The sequence below is a fragment of the Brachionichthys hirsutus genome, chromosome 18, assembly GCF_040956055.1.
Source record: "Brachionichthys hirsutus isolate HB-005 chromosome 18, CSIRO-AGI_Bhir_v1, whole genome shotgun sequence".
NCBI classification, from domain to species: domain Eukaryota; kingdom Metazoa; phylum Chordata; class Actinopteri; order Lophiiformes; family Brachionichthyidae; genus Brachionichthys; species Brachionichthys hirsutus.
Genome location: NC_090914.1, coordinates 722662 through 742331, shown reverse-complemented (window position 1 = coordinate 742331; position 19670 = coordinate 722662). Strand labels below are relative to the sequence as shown.

Here is a 19670-nt window from a genome sequence, read left to right as displayed (position 1 = left end):
TCTCCGTCTCCCGACTTCTCGCTCCGGCTTCTTTTTTTTTCTACATCCCCAACATTGCCCACAAATCAGGCAGGGTTTCAGCCGGAGGGGGGAACTTGAAACGGTCCACTTGGTGGAGTTTTTTTTTTTTTTTTTTTTTTCAATCGCTGTTCCTGGATTCTTCTCTCACCCCCCCTGTTGTGGGACGGTGGGGGCTTCTTAAAGCGATAGCGTCTCAGTTTTTGTCGACTTCGCTCAAGTTCAAGTTGTCTTCTGGACGCTTTAAAGTTTGGGCGTTACTTTACGTTTGTGTTCATATAAATAGTATATATAATATAATAATTGTATACTAGTATTTGTGTACATTTTACAAAATAGCTGGGGTGCATTTGTTACCGGGTAGGAGTTGAGCGGTTTGAAATCACAACCTGAGGCCCTGCGACGTGAAGTTTGCGTGTTCTCGTGTCGTTGTGGGTTCTTGTTGGGTTCTCCGCCACACTCGCATATAATAAAGGCGAACTGGTGACTCTAATGTGCTCGTAAGGGTAAACACATGTTTGCCCCTGCATTAACTCGCCTCATCGTGAACTGGTGACCCGTACAGGGTGTCCCTCACCTCTCGCCCTAGTGTCAGATGGTATTGGTTTCACCTCTTTCCCCCTGCAAATAGCAAGCTCTGATGGTTCCATAGCAGGAGACATGTATATTTCAGGGGCACTGCAAGCTTTGGTTTTCTACTAATGTGTCACCAGAAGGGTATTCGACTGGATAAAATACCCCCATGGGCCCTGATGCCCCGCTTGTCACCCCAATGCCTCGCCCTGCGGTGGGACCTTGGAACAAAACGTTGATGTTTTCGCCGCCCACAAAGAAGATGGCCCTTTTCTAACTCAGTTTATTCAGTATTATGCATCGTTAAATATGAGCTCGTATTACATTTTATTTTAATTAATGCTAATTAAATATTTATTCCCAAACGGGTATCCCGTTAAAATTTCTGCCGTTTTACAGTTTTGTGTGACGCAGCTCTTGTGTAAAGTAGAAACTTAACGTTGTCTGTATCAAGTTTCAAAAATTTAATTTTAGATGCATCTACAGACAAAAATGACCAAAAATATTCCTGTTGTTTTTACATGTTGGTAGTTTTTTCCCATCTTTTAACGTCCAGTTTATTAGACACTTCATTAACACGTGAACAAAACAACAACAAATAGATTCTTCGCCACTCCCAGGAAATTCCTGCAGGACACACTTCAGAGTTGTAATCAGTGTGTGAGTGTTGTGTGTGTAACTACACAACACGACAACGTAGGAAGACGCTGCGGGCTCTCGGTAGCAGCGTGTACGTGTGTGTCGTATCCCTTTAAGAGCGTGCAGAGGGCAGTTGCAGAGTTTGTGTGCGTGAGGCAGGGACATGCAGTGTGTTCTGTTTTTGTGTGGTTCTAGCTGTGGGAAGGACACAGCTGTGTGTGTGTGTGTATGAACGGAGGAGTTATAGAACATATCTCTCTCTAAAACTGTAAGATATAGAGGAAGAATACTGAGTGAAGTAGTAGTATGTGATAGACATGAAGTACTACAGGGATGCACTTCATCCCGCAGTAATCCTCCTCCTGATGGACTGGCGCATCCTCCCTATGATGTCACCTTCCAGTGAAGTGTGACGTCATTTCATGCCTCCAGTGATGTCGGCCGGCCTGAGGTTGCTGGTTTGTCTCCCCCAGATGGGCCTGTGGCGAGTCAGAGTCTGTTTGTGTAGAGCAGCCGGCGCATTTGTCGGTCTGGACTCTGGGTTGTTGTTGTTCCTGTGGGAACGCTGCGATGGTGCCGCCTCCTCCGCCTATAGGGAGGGGGGGTTACTTTAACAAGGGAGGGGTCAGATACCATCCAGCCATCCTCTTGTACGACCTCAACCGTCTCGTCTACAGACGCTTTATCCTCTTCGCATTAATGGTTTTTGTTAAAGGGGCCGATCCCAGCTGAGGACGGGCGAGAGGCGGGGTACACCCCAGATGTGTCGCCAGCACATCGTGGGCAGATACAATTCATGCAGACTCAAGCTGCACCTTTTACACCACGGTGGGCGTGTTAATGCGCCGTCCACCGGAGTGACGAGCCCAAAGGCCCCGCCCAGAACGATGCGCTGCTCCGATAGTCGTTGGACCGGAACCGGTTTCACGTGAGCAAACGGTTTGGAACCGACGCAAAACCTGTTCGCTTTAAAAATAGCCGCGAGGTTTGTTCAAATTAAAGTCGTAATGACATCCTGGAAGTTTCTTCTCTTGGTGCGGGTCTGGGCGGCACGGTGGCGCAGTGGTTAGCGCCGTCGCCTCACAGGAAGAAGGTACCGGGCTCCAGCAACAAAAACTGGATGGTGCATGTACGATTTAGTGCTCCAGATTATTAACAATATAATCCTGTGTGCTAATCTCACGTTTTGATACTTGCATGTAAACGAATCTGTCTGCGTCAAACATTTTACAGCCTTGAATATTCCCAAACGCCAGTCTGGGACTAAAAGCACCTTTTCCTCCGGGAAGGCAGAGCGAGAAGGTGATGCTGGAGATATCTTTTAAGCTCTCGACCACAAACTCCATCACTGTCTCATCGTAGCCCCGGTATTGATCGGAGAAGCCACTGCTCTCCGGGAACGCCAGCTCCGGCACAGAACATGTTCCAGCAGCACGTTCCCTCCGTCCCCTTTGTTTCTCCTCCTGTATCAAATTCAGATGAGATAACAAACGATTCGTCCATCTTCAGTTCTTCCTTCCTCTGACAACATTACATTTCTGTGGGAGTTTTGACTGTTTTCCTTAATAGAAGGATGAAAAGAATTCCACTGTGGTTTGTGCGCTGCTTTCATTCATTCAGGGTCGTGTGTAATGCGGTAATTAATGACGTTTTAGACGGGGTCATTTGAACTTTGAGCCGAATGGAAACTCTCCCCACATCATGTTTTTATATTTAGTGACTGAATAATTCATTCGTGTCTCGAGTTCAGGAGTTCCCGTGGTTTCCGTGTTTCGTTGGACGCAGGTTATGGTTCATGAAGAATGCGGTACCTGTAACCAGTTTGCTCGGTGCGTTGAGCGGAAGAGCGCTGACACACGTCCAAACAACGGAGTCGCCTTTGCTCTGTTACCTGTTTATTACATGTTTTTACATCCCTCTATTACCTGTTTATTACATCTTCATCTCTCTCTCTCTCTCTTTCTCCCCTCTTCACTTTCTTGCCTTCTCTCCCTTCTTTCTTCCTTGTGCTCCCACATCTTCATCTCTCTCTCTCTCTCTTTCTCCCCTCTTCACTTTCTTCCTCCAACTCTGCTCCTTCTCCCGACACCCCACCTCCATTCCTTCCTCTGTCTTCCTTTACTTTTAGATCTCCATCCTTCTGGATGTTCTCATCTCTTCTGCTCTCCGACTTCCACCTTTATCTATAGTCATCCCCATCCAACATCCTACCCCAACCGTTTTCTCCCCATCTTTCCACCCTCTCCTCCTCCTCCACCACCATAAGTCACTTCATGCCCCCCCCCCCCAACTCCACCACAGATCCACTCAGGATAGATGCTACTCACCCCGTCTCCAGCAGCCATTTAGCCTTAGGTGATGCCTTCTGCATCCGGATATCACCTGGCTAGCTGTAGTCTATCTCCTCATCCGGGATCCAACACGCACAGATTCCCAACAGACACACACACACACACACACACTTTGCCATCTGTTTCAGCATGGCAAGAACTCAAGCCAGAGCACATACTATATTTACACTTTAATTAAGTGCATGAAATAGTCTGGAATGTATCTGCAGATTGTTAGGTGTGTAAATTCCAGGGGAGTTTAGGTTAATTGGGTCTGAAAAAGGGGGTGGGTGTGTCTATCTCCACCATGACGAGCTCATTTGCATGGCCTAGCTGTAATTACCCCTAACGAAGGTTTCGGATCAATCATGCCGAACCTGTATCTTCACCACTCCAGCTCGCTCGATATCCCGTCGACATCCCCGCTAGGCTAGGCTTTAAGCTAGGCCTTCTAGCATGGTCAGATCCCTGCACCACCTTCCACAGAGTCATCCTACCACCGAGCGCCGCTCCTCACCACAGCCAGTGTCCGGGCTCCGGTTGGGGAGAGGAAGTCTGCTTCAACCCGGAAGGATGGAATTCATGAGACGACTTCCCTCGGTGATCTACTTCCTGTTGGGTCTAAGCGCCAAAGACATTACTTCTCCTCACAATACATACGCTATAAATGTCTGGTCTATTGTTCGACTTTCTTTCCTCAAGTCACGATGTACCTGAAGGCCCGACAGCCTGCTGCCTAGTGCCCCCCCGCGGCTGTATCGATGGCGCTAGAGGGAGCGTCAATGCGCCTTCGGGTGTCCAAAGGTTGATTGTTATGTCCTGTCACTGTCAGGTGAAGAGTGACGAGAAAGACTGGGACAGTCCTCTGAGGAGCCTCGAAATGTAAAGCGCTACCTGCCACGCCCTAAAACTCAATTCATTTCTATTTGACTACGTCTAAACCTAAATGGTTGCTAGGCGATAAACACAACAGCAAGCCGATTCTTTCCGAGTTCTCTTGCTAGATACTACGTAGATCTCTAGTGAAAAAAAATGCCTCTTCATATGAACAAGTAACGACAGCGACGACGCCACAAACATTTTCAAGCCCTTTATCGCTCAGTAATTTCCCACATTTTCCGAGCATCTCCTTTTTTGCCAGCCGGCAGTTAATGTGCTTGAACTTGTTGGATTCTGCTGGCGGCATCGAGTCCGTCTGTGGGGGTGAGCTCAGACTGAAACGCACGGAGAGAGTCGGTCGACGCAAAGACACGAGCAGACGCAACTTAGTCTGGAGCTAAAACGCGGCTCTGCTGCACCCCGTCGATCTGAGACGACTCAGTCAGGATGAATCAGCCGGAGCTTTGGATCAACTTTGACTGTCATCACCTTCGTCCAGGTACCGGACCGCATACCCAGTACCTCACCTGGTGCCCCCCGCCCCCACCCCCCCCTCGCTCTCTCTGCGCTTTCTATTCTAACAGGAATTTAATCTTTCATGCAATCGTTGTTTTTCTTCTCCCCTATTTTTATTGCTGCTGCTGCCGTTTGGAAGTCCACAGACTGCCTCTGTGTGCTGACGCCCCCCCCCCCCCACCCCCCAGAGCCTGTCTCTCTCCTTCTGCATCTCTATTTGTCTAAGTCTCTCATGCTCAGTCTCTGTCTCTGCCTGCCTCTCCTCCTCTGCTCTCTGTCCTCACCCCCCTCTTCCTCCTCCTCCTCCTCACTTGTTCTCTTACTCCTTCGCCCCCCCCCCCTCCATCCCCACCTCCCACCCCGCCCGTCCTCCTCATGTCTGTCTATCTGCTGTTTCACAGCTCTGCTGTACGTGCCACAGATTTGGATGGCAGTCAAGTGGTAAAGGGAGACAAACCCGGACACACATGCACACAATTACACAATTACATGTTCAAAAACACACGCCTGCGCACGCAGAAACTCGCGTTCAGTTTCATGTGTTAGGTAAGACGCAAACTTCTGATGCTGCACATTCAGGTGCTCCACCCTCGGTTCCTTCAGCAGGATGTTGGTCTGCAGCTAAAAACAGAAAACAGGAAATATTCATGAGAAGGTTTGGACAGATTAAAAATGTAGACAGGAGGAGAAAACGGTGCAAAGAGGACAGGAAAAGATGTGTGTATCGATGGGTTGGATATTTGGGTGGGTGGGAAACACCAAGAGTAAGGTGGGGGGGGTTAGGGGTCTAACGTAACCCGGCCTATTTCTGACGGGGCAGGACCGACTTAGTCAGACACACAAGTTCCTGAGGTTGACGGCAAAACGCCTCGGGGGACAAACACACACACACTCTCACACACACGCACACACACACCTGCGTAAAACTAACGCATACGTTTCCGACCTTTCACCTGATTCAGCCCGATTCCGGGCCTTTGAGCAACGAATCTGTATTTGTTTCCTGCTTTGACAAAAGGCTTGAAGTTCGTTTAAAATGCAGCTTCAAACTGTAGAAACACAAAACATTTCATGTTCAAGTCAAAGCCTTATTTTTCCACTCACACATCATTAAGTCACATATTTGGAATGAATTCAGCTCTTGCGGTGAATTTGTGTTTCCTTCGACATAAAGTTCTCACAGTCACACATTTGACCTGAACGCCAGCGACGAGTCGACTTGGACGCCAAATTGTATCCAGACTCTACATCGCATGGAAAACGCTCGAACAGTCCCCAGATCTGTTCTTGTGTTAATCACAGACACACACACGCGTGTGCGGTGGTGCAATCGTCTGCACGCACAGTCCACACGTGTTATTTCCTCTGAATCTGCTGCAGTCCTTTCTTCTCGCGCTGTATTTCTGTCGCCGCGGCGTCCATGCTCAGCGGCTAGGCTAACATTTATAAAGTTACAAGCTGCCAGGAGACGTGATGTTTAAAAGCCAGACGTGTGCGTGGATGAGTTCAACCCCCTGGTGGTACGGCGGGCGCTCAGCGCCCTGAATAAACGGAGATGCTGGAGCGTTGGGTCCATGTGTTGTTGACTGTCTCGCCCCTCGGCCTCCGCTACACCTCCCTCCATGGGGCCCCTCTCTTTCTCTCTCTTTCTCTCCTCTCTTCTGCCTTCACTCCCTCTCTACTTGTTCTCCTTCTCTTTCAGTCTCTCACACACACACACACACCTTCCATCCTTCGTTGTGCTCGCTGCCCATATCTTTCTCTTTTCTCTCTCCCTTCCCCCACCGTCTTCCACCCCCCCCCCCCCCAAACCCCCATCCTTCTGAAACAGAGTGTGTGTTCTGCTACACACACACACACACAGAGAAGCTGGTGCTTTATCTCCCCTAGGAGTTGTTCTCGCTGACTGAGGCACGCTCTGGGTGTGTACTTTCTTGTGCACGCCTGTGTGTATGCGTGTGCGTGTTAATGCGGACCGTGCATGGGGGTGGGGGTTAGCATGTTTTTGTGTGTCTGTGCTGCTGACTCCACACATGATCCCCATTAGAGGCTGGCGGGAGCAGACACACACTCATACACACATTGCACATGCACTTCCATCCACACCCACGTACGCACATGTGCACACACACACGCATGTAAAACACGCAGGTCTATGTGCATCCGCCACACGAGCGGCAGGATTCTGTGGGGCCTGATCCCATTTCACCCCGGAGGCTTTTCCACCAACAGGGGGAACCGGTGTCGGAAGGAGACTTTGAGCATTTTATCACAAAACTACAACTACCTATTGTTATTCTGCAGCAAGTTAGTATTTCAATATTAGTTTTATTTGTATTGTTAAATGTCGACGATTTATGTACCAAGGACTTTACTGTTTGACTGTACTTGTACTCTAATATTATATCTAATAAATATATTCATCATCATCATCACCTGCTCCTCCAGAGCGTCCCTCAAGACAGGAAGTTGGTGACATTGTCGCCATGGTCACCGAACATCATTCCTGGCCAGCTGCAAGTGTTCCAAGAATCAAGATGTGTCCAGAGCAAAGAGGAGAGTCATGAGGATCGGAGCTTCAACGGAACAGAAAAACTACCTGACATACATTACAAGCTACAGGAAGGGATCAATACAAAGGCTCAATGATCCGTTTGAATTCAATTAAACTCTAATCCAATTCCAATTATTAACCTAAACCAGCAGAGTTCATGGAAACATGTCGAGTAGTTTTAGCCCAACTGATAAAACATGTTAGAGAAAGAGCTGAAAACACTGCTATGAAATCTCTGCCTTGCTCCAGGGCACCTCGGTAGTGCCCTGAGAGGTGCAATATCTAACAAAAAGCTGCATCAAATAAGCAATCAGTTAGCTCTGGACGTTTGCACCATCTCCAAAATGTTCTTCTTCTTTGAATTAGCTGCTAAATGCTACTAGCTTTTATAAGAAATCTAAATTGTGAATTGGGTGCGTCTCCTGGTGGCCCCGCCCCTCACAGTGCTAAAAACGCTAGAGTACTGTAAAACCACAGGCTGTAGAAAAAGGCTTGTATTTAAATTCATGTTGTCCAAAAAATGTATTCTACAAGACGTCACGTGGCTCTAGACTGGGTAATACACAGTTATGTTTTTGTAGTATGCAACAAAGGGAACGCCGATGTATTGACCTGGTTAATTGGTGCTGATAGAGAGCAGGAATTATGGGAATGTCACTCTGGGATCCAGGAAAACCAAGCCCAAGCTCACATATTGAAGCACAGATAAGACAGTGGCTGCAGGACGGAGGACGAAACATCAACGCTCTGCAGGGACACACGTCTCCGCTGACGTTAGCCTGATGGTTAGCAAAAGATTCAACACGGCAGTACAGATCATTTAGCTCACAGATTTTCATCGACTTCCCATAAACGCCACAGTAGCAGCAAAAACAAAGGCAGCATGGGAGATAATCAGCCTTAAGTCCTCATCTAAACGACACCCAGTCTGTCCCGGGCCTGCTGGCCCTGGGGATTGTGCTGGAGTTTTAATCCACTTAAAAGCAGAGGACCTCTGCTGTTGTTTCCAAGGGGCTTGACCCGTGTTGCAAACACACACGCGTGCACGGAAATGAACAGCAGCACACGCATGCAGCACTATGCACAAACTCAGAGAGTCCTGGCTCAAAAGGCACTCTGGCAGTCCGTATTGATTGATCGTGAAATTTATAATAAGCAGGTTGAGTCCAGGCTGGGCGTTTGGATCGTCGGCTTTTCAAGAGGCAAAGAATGAAACCTCTCATTTGAGCCGATAGACGACGACGGCTGATGGATTGACAAGGCACGGCCGAACACTGGCTGGGTTTACTGAGGAGGGCTAAACATTGTTCAAGTCCACTTTCTATTGTAGGTCTGTTACAGTCGGCCGTGTGTGTGTGTGTGTGTGTGTGTGCGTGTAGAGGACACGCGAGTCGTTAACCTCTAATATCACAAGAATTCAACGAGGAATTTAGTGCACTTAAACTACTGCTAAATATAAACAACACACCCAACATTGTTCCTGTGCATGTGCTAAAAATCAACTGTGGGAATAAATATTTGTATTCAGACATAATAAATATTTCTTGATGGAGTGTCAATTGTTATTTTTCCACCACGGCCACAACGTCACGCTTTATCTCTCCCAGCACCAACGTTTGTAGTTATCTAATTTGAAATGTACTAATTCCTTATTCTTGCGGCGGGAGGGCGAACCACCGACTTGAACAGCTGCTTCATGACCCAAAAAACTGTCAGTCTTTCCCTGGAATAAATTGTGGAACGTACCATCTCTGGGTACAGGGGGATCTGAAAACGTGTGTTGGCGGGAAAGCGCGTGTCGCTAGCATACGGGCGCGTTTTAGCGGCGTTTAAATGATTAAAAGTGTAATGGTTAAACACGGCGTGTTGGACGCGTCTTAAATTGGGTTCGCTATGAATAATTGGAAGCTAGCTTCCCCCGCGTTCCAGCGCCTCGTTTCTGGAGGACCCATAGTAGAATCAATTCAGCGAGAGGGGCGCTTGAAACCGTCACTCATGCTTTCCTCCGAGTCTGAGAGAAACACAGTGGAAGTGAACGCGCAGACCAGTCGGCCGCGCAACATGCACGAAACAGGCAGGCTCCACGCACGTTTCAAATATCACTCCACGGAACACACTTCAAACTGTAAACACGGTATCGATTAATAAAAGTCACATCAACTCACCACAGGGAGCCTCGTGCGTCACTTAAACACGATTAGTTATAATGTCGTTCTGTTAATGATTGAAATATTCCCGTTATCGGAATTCAAATGACAAAGAGGAGCATTTAGTGCCAACTCGCGTGGACGGGACGGAGCATCACGGGAGCGGGTTCGAGCCGCGACGCACGCACAAACATTGAGATGCAATATATAAATAAAGACGTGGGGGGGGGCGCTGTGACGAATCAAAATGTTTGTGAAACTTATGCAGAAGCTGAAGACATTATTCATGCTGTGGAATGCTCTGTTCCATTCACAGCAACCGTGGACGGACATGCCTTGCTCAAGGGCATCTGTTGACAGAGGGGGGGGGGGGGGGGGGGGGGCAAAGGTGTTCATAGAAGCTGACGTTGTACGTCTCAGCATCACCTGCAGCCTCGGTCAGGTCGGCTTTGGAGGTTGCACCCTGACCTTTTGACCTGGGCTTCGACACCTGCTGCAGGTATCCGGGCTCTCAGCTGATGACTATTTTTATTTTTTTACATCCAGTTGTATGTAGTTACCACGGTTACGCGCATCCTCGCCGGCTTCTGCGGGCTGTAATCCCGGTTTGAACGCGCGTGCTTCTCGGAGGGGTGTGGCTCCACACCGCCGGCCCACTCGCCAATGTCACCTTCACGGACGGCTCCATCGCAGGAGCATCCTTCAGAGTGTAGCACGTTAGCGTCGCAGGTGGGGACGAGGTCCACAAACGGCCACTGGCGTTAAAGCCCCCCACCTGCAGAAACTGTAGACACCGGACTTCATCCTGCGCGCGGATCCAAGCGGGACAGCCTGAACCGCCTCCAGGCCCACGTTGTCCCCGTCTGCTGGTGAACCAGAGCGACGACTCGGTGACCCCGCCAACGTCCGGTCCCGGAGCCAGACGGGAAGCTGAAACTCAAGTTTAAGGCTGGCTTTGGTTAGCAACAGCTATGCTGCTGAAGGCGTGGCCTGCTGGGTGACTTCCCATGATGCACCGAGCTGCTCCCTCTCCTCTACTTCAAAGATCGATAACTTTATTTGATGCGATAGGATTAGAAAATGCAAACAGGATGCTGTGATTCCCAGTTCCGGTTCCTCCGGCCCCACGCCGGAGCAACGAGCACGTCTCCCTGCGTCCCCATGGAGACATGGAGACACATCCGTTTCCAGAGACAGACATCTCTGTCTGTGTTTGGACAAGCGTTTGTGTGAAGGCTTTTGACACGCCTGCGTCACGCGTTCGACGTGTGAGTCACAGCGACTGAGGAAGAGCTCTGCTCCCTCATCTTCACCTTCATCGCTCCGAGGCCCCCCCGACCGGAGCCTCGCCGCTTCCTCTGCTCCAATCGCACAACAGGTCTCTTTGTCGAGAAGCAATGCTCACGATGCGTTGTGTGCTGTGTGTCCGTGGCGTGGAGATCCCAGACGTTCAGAGGGAACTGGGACCGGACCGGACTTCGACGGCGGCCTGCCGGGAGCGCCGCAGGATCGCCATGGAGGCGACGGACAGAGACACAAGATGACCAAAGGTCGCCGGGAGGCTTCGTCTCATTCATCTCAACAACATCGCAGACAGAAATACATTTACATTATCTTGTGTTGTTATTTCTGAGTTGTCAGTCATGGGGGGGGGGGGGGGGGATTTTAAATGGTAGAAACAAAACCCATCCGTCTTCTGCCACCTAGTGGAGAAGCACACGCATTACAGGTTTCTAGAGGATGAAATCAATTTTTCAAACATTTTATTTTCAGAGTAAAGAATACAGTGAAGTTATTAAAAACACGAAAGCAACCCCAACCATTCATTCATCTGAGACTGGAGCCGATCCCAGCAGGGGCGGCGTCCTGCACGGGTCGCCAGGTGGTCATGGGACCGTTCAGGCACACACTCTGTATGGCGTGTTTGTAGATGGCGAGAGGAAGAGGAGGGAGGCCCCAGGTCTGGATGTGAACCCGGAACCTGCAGCGCGGCACAACGTAAAACCAACGTAGAAGAAAAGGGCTGATTTATACGCAGTCAGAGGTAGACGTACGACGCCAGGCGAGGAAGAGGAAGTACACTGAAGGCCGCTTAAATTTACACGTAAAAGTTAACACTGAAGGATTGAAAACAGCTGCAGAATAACGTCCTTTAATTGAGCAGTTCCAGCCGGAGCCCCTTGTCCCTGGGGACGCCTCCGTCACGCCAACAGGTTTTATGCATCACCTGCAGACGTAGAAACAGCTCTCCTCCTCTTCGTCGTCGTCATTTCCATGTGAACAAGAAGCGATCCTGAAGCTATCCGGAGGGAATGTTCCCTTCTGAGAGGCAGCGTCACTCACAGCCGTGACCGCGTCCGGGGCTTACGTGTCCTCGTCCTGTTCCGACAGGCTGCCCGGACACGGCTCCATGGTGACGGTGACGCCCATCCCGCTGCGTCCGACGGGCATGTTGGCGACGCACACCCATTCGTTGGCGTCCGGGCAGTAACTCTCGATGCTGGACAGGAAGCCGTGCTGGTTAAAACCTCCTGCATGGAAACAGGCAGCAGCAGCGGGACAGGTGAGGCTACAGGTACGGGTACAGGTACACGTACGGCTACAGGTACAGGTACAGGTACGGGTATATGTACAGGTGAGGCTACAGGTACGGGTACAGGTACAGGTGAGGCTACAGGTACAGGTACATGTACAGGTACGGCTACAGGTACAGGTGAGGCTACAGGTACGGGTACAGGTACGGGTATATGTACAGGTGAGGCTACAAGCATAAATAGCGCTCCTCACGACGTCACTGACCGAGGACGAAGATGCGTCCCTGGTAGGCCGTGACTCCGTGGGCGCTGCGGCAGGTTTGCATCGAGGCCTTGGGTTCCCATTGGTTCTTGGCCATGTTGTAACGCTCCACAGAACACAGCTGGCTCCGCCCATCGTATCCACCTATGGCGTACAGGTACGAGTTCAAGCACACCAGTCCTGCAAAGAGAACAGGGAGAGGAGCTGATTGGCTGCATCTTCTCACCTTCAGATGGTGTGGGATGATGTCACCACACACACACACACACACACACACACACACCCAGGCCGCTGCGTATGGTGCTCATCGGCGCCAGCTGGTGCCAGGTGTTGGTGTCGGGCTGGTACTTCTCTGCGGTGTTCCAGCGGGTCTGCCCGTCATACCCGCCCACCACATAGAGGGCCCCCTCGCACGCCGCCACCCCAGCGCCCAGACGAGCCACCGCCATCGGGCTAACGAAGGACCAGCGATTGGACTCCGGGTCCCACCTGCGGAACAAGTAATCCGGGTCAGCGAGGCAACAATCTGCCGTCTGATCCTAATGGTATTAACGATCAATTCATGAATCTATAATCAAATTAGGGCGCCGCCCGCATGAGCCGGCCCACTGTAAGTGGATTAGGTGAGGACGGCGAGCGTGTCCATCGGCTGCTGAGGAGCTTCCACGGCGCCGCCGGTCCTCTTACCTCTCCACCGTGTTGTGATGCGAGGATCCCTGGGAGCCGCCGACGGCGTAGATGCATCCGTCGACCACGCCCACCCCCACCCTGTTGCGGGGCGTGTTGAGGGAGGCCTGCTGGCTCCACTGGTTGGTCATGGGGTTGTAGCAGCACAGCGCGCTGGACTCCATGTTGGTCTGAAGGGACAGGTTCCTCCCGCCGACCTGGAACCGGGGAAACGGGGATGGGAGCAGCACTGGTTGCTGGTCACTGGTTACCATGACAATTAACCGGTTCAACCTACAGTGTAGAGGAGTCCGAACAGAGCGCAGGCCCCCAGACCGCTGTACGGAGACGCCATGTCGGACAGCTTCAGCCAGACGTTCCGCCTTGGATCGTACGCCTCCATGGAGGACAGGGAATGCTGCTGGTACCTGAGCGGAGAGGAAGCGGTGAGCGGGATCCTGATCCAGATCCAGATCCAGATCCGTGCGTGGGACTCGCAACGTAGGAGCACATATGGTGAAACGGAAAATAGAAACGGTGCGCCTCCCTCCAAAGACGCGTTTTACTCAAAGGATCCCGCTGGAGGAGCAGCAGCAGCCGACCGTGTGTGTGCGTTTCATTCACAAACAATCTGTTTGCTGGTGACGACAGGAAGAGGAACGGAGGGCCCCCTCAGATCCTGTAGGGGGCAGCCTCGCCCTTTCTGGAGAGCAGCTACACTGGGAACAAATGGATTTAGCGTTTGTTACCCGCCGGCGACGTAGATGAGCTGAGTTCCCCGGGCCGGTCCAGGAGGCAGCTTCCTCAGGCTCATATCCTGGAAGATCTTAGACAGGAAGTCCTTGCAGGAGTTGGCCTGGAGTCGAGACGCAGGACAGTCGGATACAAAGGTTCAACTTGTGGAGGACAAATGTCTCAACTCTGGGACGCTGCAGCTTACCTTGCTGAGGATGGGACAGGACAGGAGCTGGTTCTTCAGGAACTTCGGAGGCAGGGAGTAGATGTGAACCGCATTCAGGAGGGCGTGGAGGTACTGGGATCTGCCCTCCGTATCCCAGCGGACCCAGTCTGTGCAGGCCTTGTACACCTGCGAAAATATAAATGCTGCATAAAATACTACCTTTGAAGTGTAGACGTAGGGACTGGATCTTTGAAGGTCAGAACCGGATATCCAGAGGAAGTAGAGCATGCAGAACTTACACACCTCGGACTCACACAACACCTTCAGGCTGTCCCGGCTGATGAGCTCCAGCAGCTGGCAGTGGTTCAGGCTGAAGAACTCGTCCTCTTTGGTCACCTGCAGCGCGGGGGGGGGGCACAGGCAGACGGAAATGTCAGAACGATAATCAAGCTGCCATGAAAGCTCGTTTGCGTGTTGTCCTTCGTCACCTCGCTGAAATGCGTGTTGATGTATTCCCGACTCCGCTGGTGCAGCTCCGTGCAGCCGACCTCCTCGGCAAAGCGGGAAATGCCGATGACGTTAGCGGGCTCCAGGTGCTTCATGAGGAAATCGCAGCAAGCCTTGGCCACGTCTTCGATCTGATACCTGACAGGAAGCCACAAACGGGGAGGGAACAATCGTTCTTCGCCCAAACGTGTCCGTCCAGCGAGACCGAAAGCCTTTAACGGGTTTGTTTACCTCATCGCGGCCAGAAGAAGATGCAGCACGAACTTCTCCCCCACTGTGACGTGGGAGGTGTAGGCGAAGTCGATGAGCTTTCCCACCATCTGGGGGCAGACGTCGCGCAGCGTGACCTCCGGGGCGCAGCGCTCTTTGAAGCTGCTGGTGAACATGGCTCTGAAATAGGGGCTGCAGGAGGCCAGGACCACCTTATGCACCTGGACAAAGGCGTCGTTGATTAAAGCGTCCACCGGCCGCACATAAAACCCACTGAGGTGACCCAGGGCCGGTTCCGAGCCGCCGGCTCACCTTGAAGTCCACCGTCTTGTCCTTGTACGTGACGTGCAGCACCAAGTCGCACAGCGTCTCCTGCCGTCTGAACTCCTGCATGACGGCGAGGGCTCTGGAGGCGTGGGTCTCCACCGTGTAGTCCAGGTACCCGGACCCGTGCATGGAGGGAACCGCGATGGCCGAGTCGCACGTGAGGCATTTCCTCCTCTGGGGACAATGCATCCTTTTTCGTTTTAGAGTCTCGGGGTTGGAAATTCACTCAAGGAAGTTCCTTTCCGTCAAGGATGTCCTTGGTGACTCCATCTTTGACTCAAGCGTAGCACAATGGACCAGGAAGTTAAAGCGTAAGGGTGTAAGGATGCTACTCATTAGCATGTAGCAGGGGGCGGCGCCAGCAGTCCGGAGACAAACTCCTCGAGTCCATGAACTATGCTGAACTCAAACGTGTCCCTGAACAGACATGGCGGGTCGATGTGGTTGGAGTCCGATCCACGCGCCGACACGACCGACATGTCGGTCGTGTTCACACCGTCCCCGAAGCAGGAGTCAGACCGGCATCACTCGGGTCCACTTCCGGTTTCTACAGCAATGGACCGCGACATTTTAGGGCGACTCAGCAATGTTGTGTTCCTCAGGAAAAGGAGGTTCCAGTTGGTGAATGTGTGCAACCGACCAATCAGAGACGAGGATCTGTCTACGACCGTCTGACGAGGTGTTGGTCCTGCAAAAAGAGAAACTAACAAACAGGAAACACATTCAGATAAATGGCTTTGAGCTGGTGTGTGTGTGTGTGTGTGTGTGCGTGTGTGTGTGTGTGTCACACTCTTAAAGTTTCACTTCCCTACTGCTGAAATCATCGGATTCAAACAGGAATTATTCCACCACTATTTCTGACGCAATGAATTCCCTCTCTGAGCCTTTAAATGAAATATAGATAAGCGTGCTGTCATGGGTCAAACTTTTATTTAAAAAATGTTGTAAGCCACTCCCAGAAGGCGGCGCCGTGATCCAGCTCACCCCTGCCGCCGCTGGAACCAGTTTGACTCTCGATGCATCGGGTGGCACAGATGATTCACAAAAAAATAACGTTGTAACGATAATCCGGCATGTTGTTTCCTTCAAATCCCGGGTGACGGTGTGAAGGATTTACCGGCAGGTTAAAATATCAACTTGAAGAAACGGCAGGTTTTGTTTTATGAAGCACAATTTAATCAAACACCAGAGAAGTAAAGCAGTTTAAGAAGATTAGGTTGAGTTTCACAGGTAAAAGTTATGATCATTAATCAGAGGCCTTTACATGCATAGCGTGCTAGCATGCTAAGATGCCACGCCCATTGTGCGCAGACTGTCCACATTTAAAGCTCTGCCTGCGAAGGAGGTCGTCTCTAAGAGCTCACAAATAAGCCGAGCTAATGGGGGGGCCTGCGTCTTTAAGCCCGACGCCTCACATGACCTAAAGGCATCTGGAAATGTGCAGCACGCCGCTGCAGCTCGAAGAACTAACCAATGAGAACTGACTTCTGTCAGCTCCAGTAAATCTGTCTGGGTAAAGGGCCTTAATGAAAAGCAGGAGATCCAGTTTAAACCCGGACCGGGCTCAGTCCCTTTATTTATAGACTTTAGAACCGACTCCTGCTTCTACCTGAAGGGTCCAGCCACTAAAAAACGACAACCGCATGATGCAGATGGAAAAAGTGTGACGAGTGACGCTTTAATTCGGTGGAAACAAATACAATCATAGGAAAACTAAAAGTAAAAGCACCGTTGTGTTTTCTTCTCTTCATAATCAGGTTAGCTTAGCGCCGGATTCCTGAGAAGGATCAGCAGAGACGGAGCGTTAACCATTTACAGGCCGCTCTAGACCACGCACAGGAATCTGGTCAGGCCCGGGAATCTGTCGGGATATCTGACAACGCTCCTATTTCTATGATGGACGCCCTCCTGCCGTGTTGCTGCGGTCAAAGGTCACAGAGAGAAAACTACAGGTTCTACAGGCCAGAAGAGTTAGGACCAATAAAAGAATCCTGATTCTGATCACAAAGCCTCGCCCGGCAGTCAGAATCATCTCCATCAAACGGCCTCCTCGCCCCATCAGAAACACGGAGCAGCCGTCTCCCAACAAAAAGCATTCCTGTGTTATCTGTGGGAACGTTTTTCCTACATAAACATCAGAGAACGCGGTTCTGGCAGCGTTCCAGAGCTTTAAAGGGACGTTAAAAGACTCATGGAAGAAATGGTTTGTTCAACTGAGGGAATATTTTTAAGCCCCGAGTGTGTCCTTCAAGGCCTGACTTTGGGTTCAAAGAGGATCTCTTTTTTTCCCCCCCACACACCCCCCTCTAGCCCTGTCCTTTGCATCGTCCTCCCCAGCACCAGCCACTCTCATGTCCTCCCTCACTACGTCCATGTCTCTTCTCCTGGGTCGTCCTCTAGTCCTGTTCCCTGGCAGCTCCATCCTCAGCATCTTTCTACCGATATAGTCCCCGTCTCTCCTCTGGAGTTTACTTTAAATGTTCTTTTCACTGATTGTCTTATTTTTACTGAATGGAGTTCAATACAACTTTAATGTTTAAGTATTATTTGTTGTAATTACATTTTTATCATGTATTATATATTTTATTGCAGCAGTAGTGGAGCTCCGGATCCGGATTTGACCGAGTGAGGCGGAGTCGGTGACCTAAAGTTTGATTTCCCTTTTAGGAGTGTGGAGAGGAAATGAACAGAGTGGTCAACAACAACAACACAATAAAAACAAACAAGCACGTCAGCTATTTGGAGAGACGACGATCGGCGGTTCCTCCAACGGGCGCGTCCACCCCGCGCGTAAAACCGTTGGAACGCGCTTTAAAACAGCTGGAAAGCCACTCACCATTAAAACGCAGCACCGGCAGCTGCTCGGCTCCGAGATCGCTCCAGACCGACTTTACGCGCGGCTCACGCCCGACCGTGGAGCGTTTCCGTCCTTGGCGCTGCGCTGTTTGGGAGGACCGTCTGCTCCAACGTGACGGTGCAACTTTTCCTGCGCGCTGACAGCCGCCGGCAGGACGCACGCACAGTCACCGACATGTCAACAAGCCAGGCGTGGCGGTGCTCGAACCGAAACCGAACCTCGGCCCGGGGCCAGAACCGGAACGCGTCACACGCGTACACAGAGGCAGAGGATGTGATTCACCACCATCGGGTCCAATGCTACCAGGGGCTGGTCGAGTCCGTCCCGATGACGTCATGCTAAAACATGCTAGATGAGCTCTGATTGGGTGGGCTTGTTTGCACACCTGTGAAGAGCGCGTCATTGGTCCAAACTCCAAACAGATGAATCCATTCCGCAGCATACCCTAACGCGTATTCTCATAAACCTAAACATGGATAGAGACAGGGGAGACTGATCTGGGGGGGGGGTCCCGGCTCTGGTTTTAAATTGATGAATTGATGCAAACCACGCCCCTTTACTGAAGTGGGCGTGGCTGGTCGGTGCTTTGTACCAGTAGGCGGGTTCAACGTAAACACTGATCACCTGTCAGAGGTGTGACATCATGGTTGGACTCAAATCAGAACGTTGCGACTGACGAGGACGTTTTGTGTGACTGTGAGTAAAGAAAGGTAATCCGGTCCCTCTCTATATACCTCATGGGATGAGGAGAACATGGAGAACCAGCGAAGCCGGAGAACCAGCACCAAGGTCCCCAACCAGAAACCCGCGGGTTCCTCCTTCTGGAGTCGGGGGTGAGCTGCCGGGTTTGAATTCCTCGGAGTCCTGACAACGAAGCAAACGACTGAGGAGCCGGTTGAGCTGGTTGGGAGGCCTCCCGGAGCTTCCCTGGGGGAGGAGGACCCGGGGGTGACCCAGAACATGTTGGGAGGCCTCCCGGAGCTTCCCTGGGGGAGGAGGACCCGGGGTTGACCCAGAACATGTTGGGAGGCCTCCCGGAGCTTCCCTGGGGGAGGAGGACCCGGGGGTGACCCAGAACATGTTGGGAGGCCTCCAGCGTTGGGATGACATCCAGCATTAAAGCCTAGGGAGCCCCGGGGCCGCGTGACCCCACCCTGGATAAGTGGAAGAAAATGAATGGATGTGCCCAGAAAGTACAAATTAAAAGTACTCAAGTAAATACTCAGTTACGTTCCTCCATTTGAAATTGATTTCAGTGACAAAAAGCTTCTCTCCTGAAATCCTCCGGATTTCTTGTGAGGAGGAGTGTACCTGTGCTGTGATATCAGTTTGAAAGTAATCGAGTACTTTTACTCAGCTGGCTTTCCTTCCGTTTCTGTGTTTGAGTCCGTTCACTCTGAGGAGGAAGTGATCAAATGAACCACGACATCACGGTGACACAGCAAAACGCTGCAGCGTGTGCGCGTGTGTGCGAGAGAGAGAGAGAGAGAGAGAGAGAGAGAGAGACTATGGCATTTGAGTGTGTCGCCCTCTGCCGGTTGGCGATAAACCTGTAACAGGTGTTAAAGGGTTATTACAACTATTATGGGAGACAACAGAGCAGCTCAGTCGCGTTTGTCTGTCGCCATGGTAACAGTAGTACCTAATAGCACCTTTAAATATATATGTTGACAGGTGCAAGCCCGTTTCCAAAACTGTTGGGACGCTTGATAAAATGAAATCAACACAAAATATTCTGCATGAAGAAATC

At 51.0% G+C, this 19670-nt stretch overlaps 2 protein-coding genes across 3 annotated transcripts in view; both read right to left on the bottom strand.

The window, feature by feature from the left end:
* The window catches only part of zgc:110158 (uncharacterized protein LOC553590 homolog), a 14993-nt gene extending 14984 nt beyond the window's left edge, over positions 1-9 (bottom strand). For both annotated transcript variants that reach the window (XM_068752265.1, XM_068752266.1), the window contains exon 1: positions 1-9. This exon is cut by the window's left edge and continues 162 nt beyond it. The gene's annotated coding sequence lies outside the window, so the exon portion shown is untranslated.
* Positions 10-11402: 11393 nt separating this feature from the next.
* On the bottom strand, positions 11403-15521 carry keap1a (kelch-like ECH-associated protein 1a). Its single transcript, XM_068751590.1, has 11 exons — positions 15049-15521; positions 14758-14957; positions 14508-14664; positions 14323-14415; positions 14059-14205; positions 13868-13974; positions 13417-13546; positions 13140-13336; positions 12736-12941; positions 12456-12632; positions 11403-12187 (listed from the first exon to the last, which is right to left on the bottom strand). The coding sequence occupies exons 1-11, from the start codon at positions 15250-15252 to the stop codon at positions 12021-12023; spliced, it is 1785 nt and encodes a 594-aa protein (XP_068607691.1). The 5' UTR covers positions 15253-15521; the 3' UTR covers positions 11403-12020.
* Positions 15522-19670: the final 4149 nt, after the last annotated feature.

What these genes read in the sequence shown, in the direction of transcription:
- keap1a (XM_068751590.1), bottom strand. Translation starts at nt 15,252, where the DNA reads ATGCATTGTCCCCAGAGGAGGAAATGCCTCACGTGCGACTCGGCCATC. An exon ending in TGTTCGGACTCCTCTACACT is followed by an intron (nt 13,337 to 13,416) that starts GTAGGTTGAACC and finishes CCCCGGTTCCAG; the next exon opens with GTCGGCGGGAGGAACCTGTC. An exon ending in CATCACAACACGGTGGAGAG is followed by an intron (nt 12,942 to 13,139) that starts GTAAGAGGACCG and finishes CTTGTTCCGCAG; the next exon opens with GTGGGACCCGGAGTCCAATC.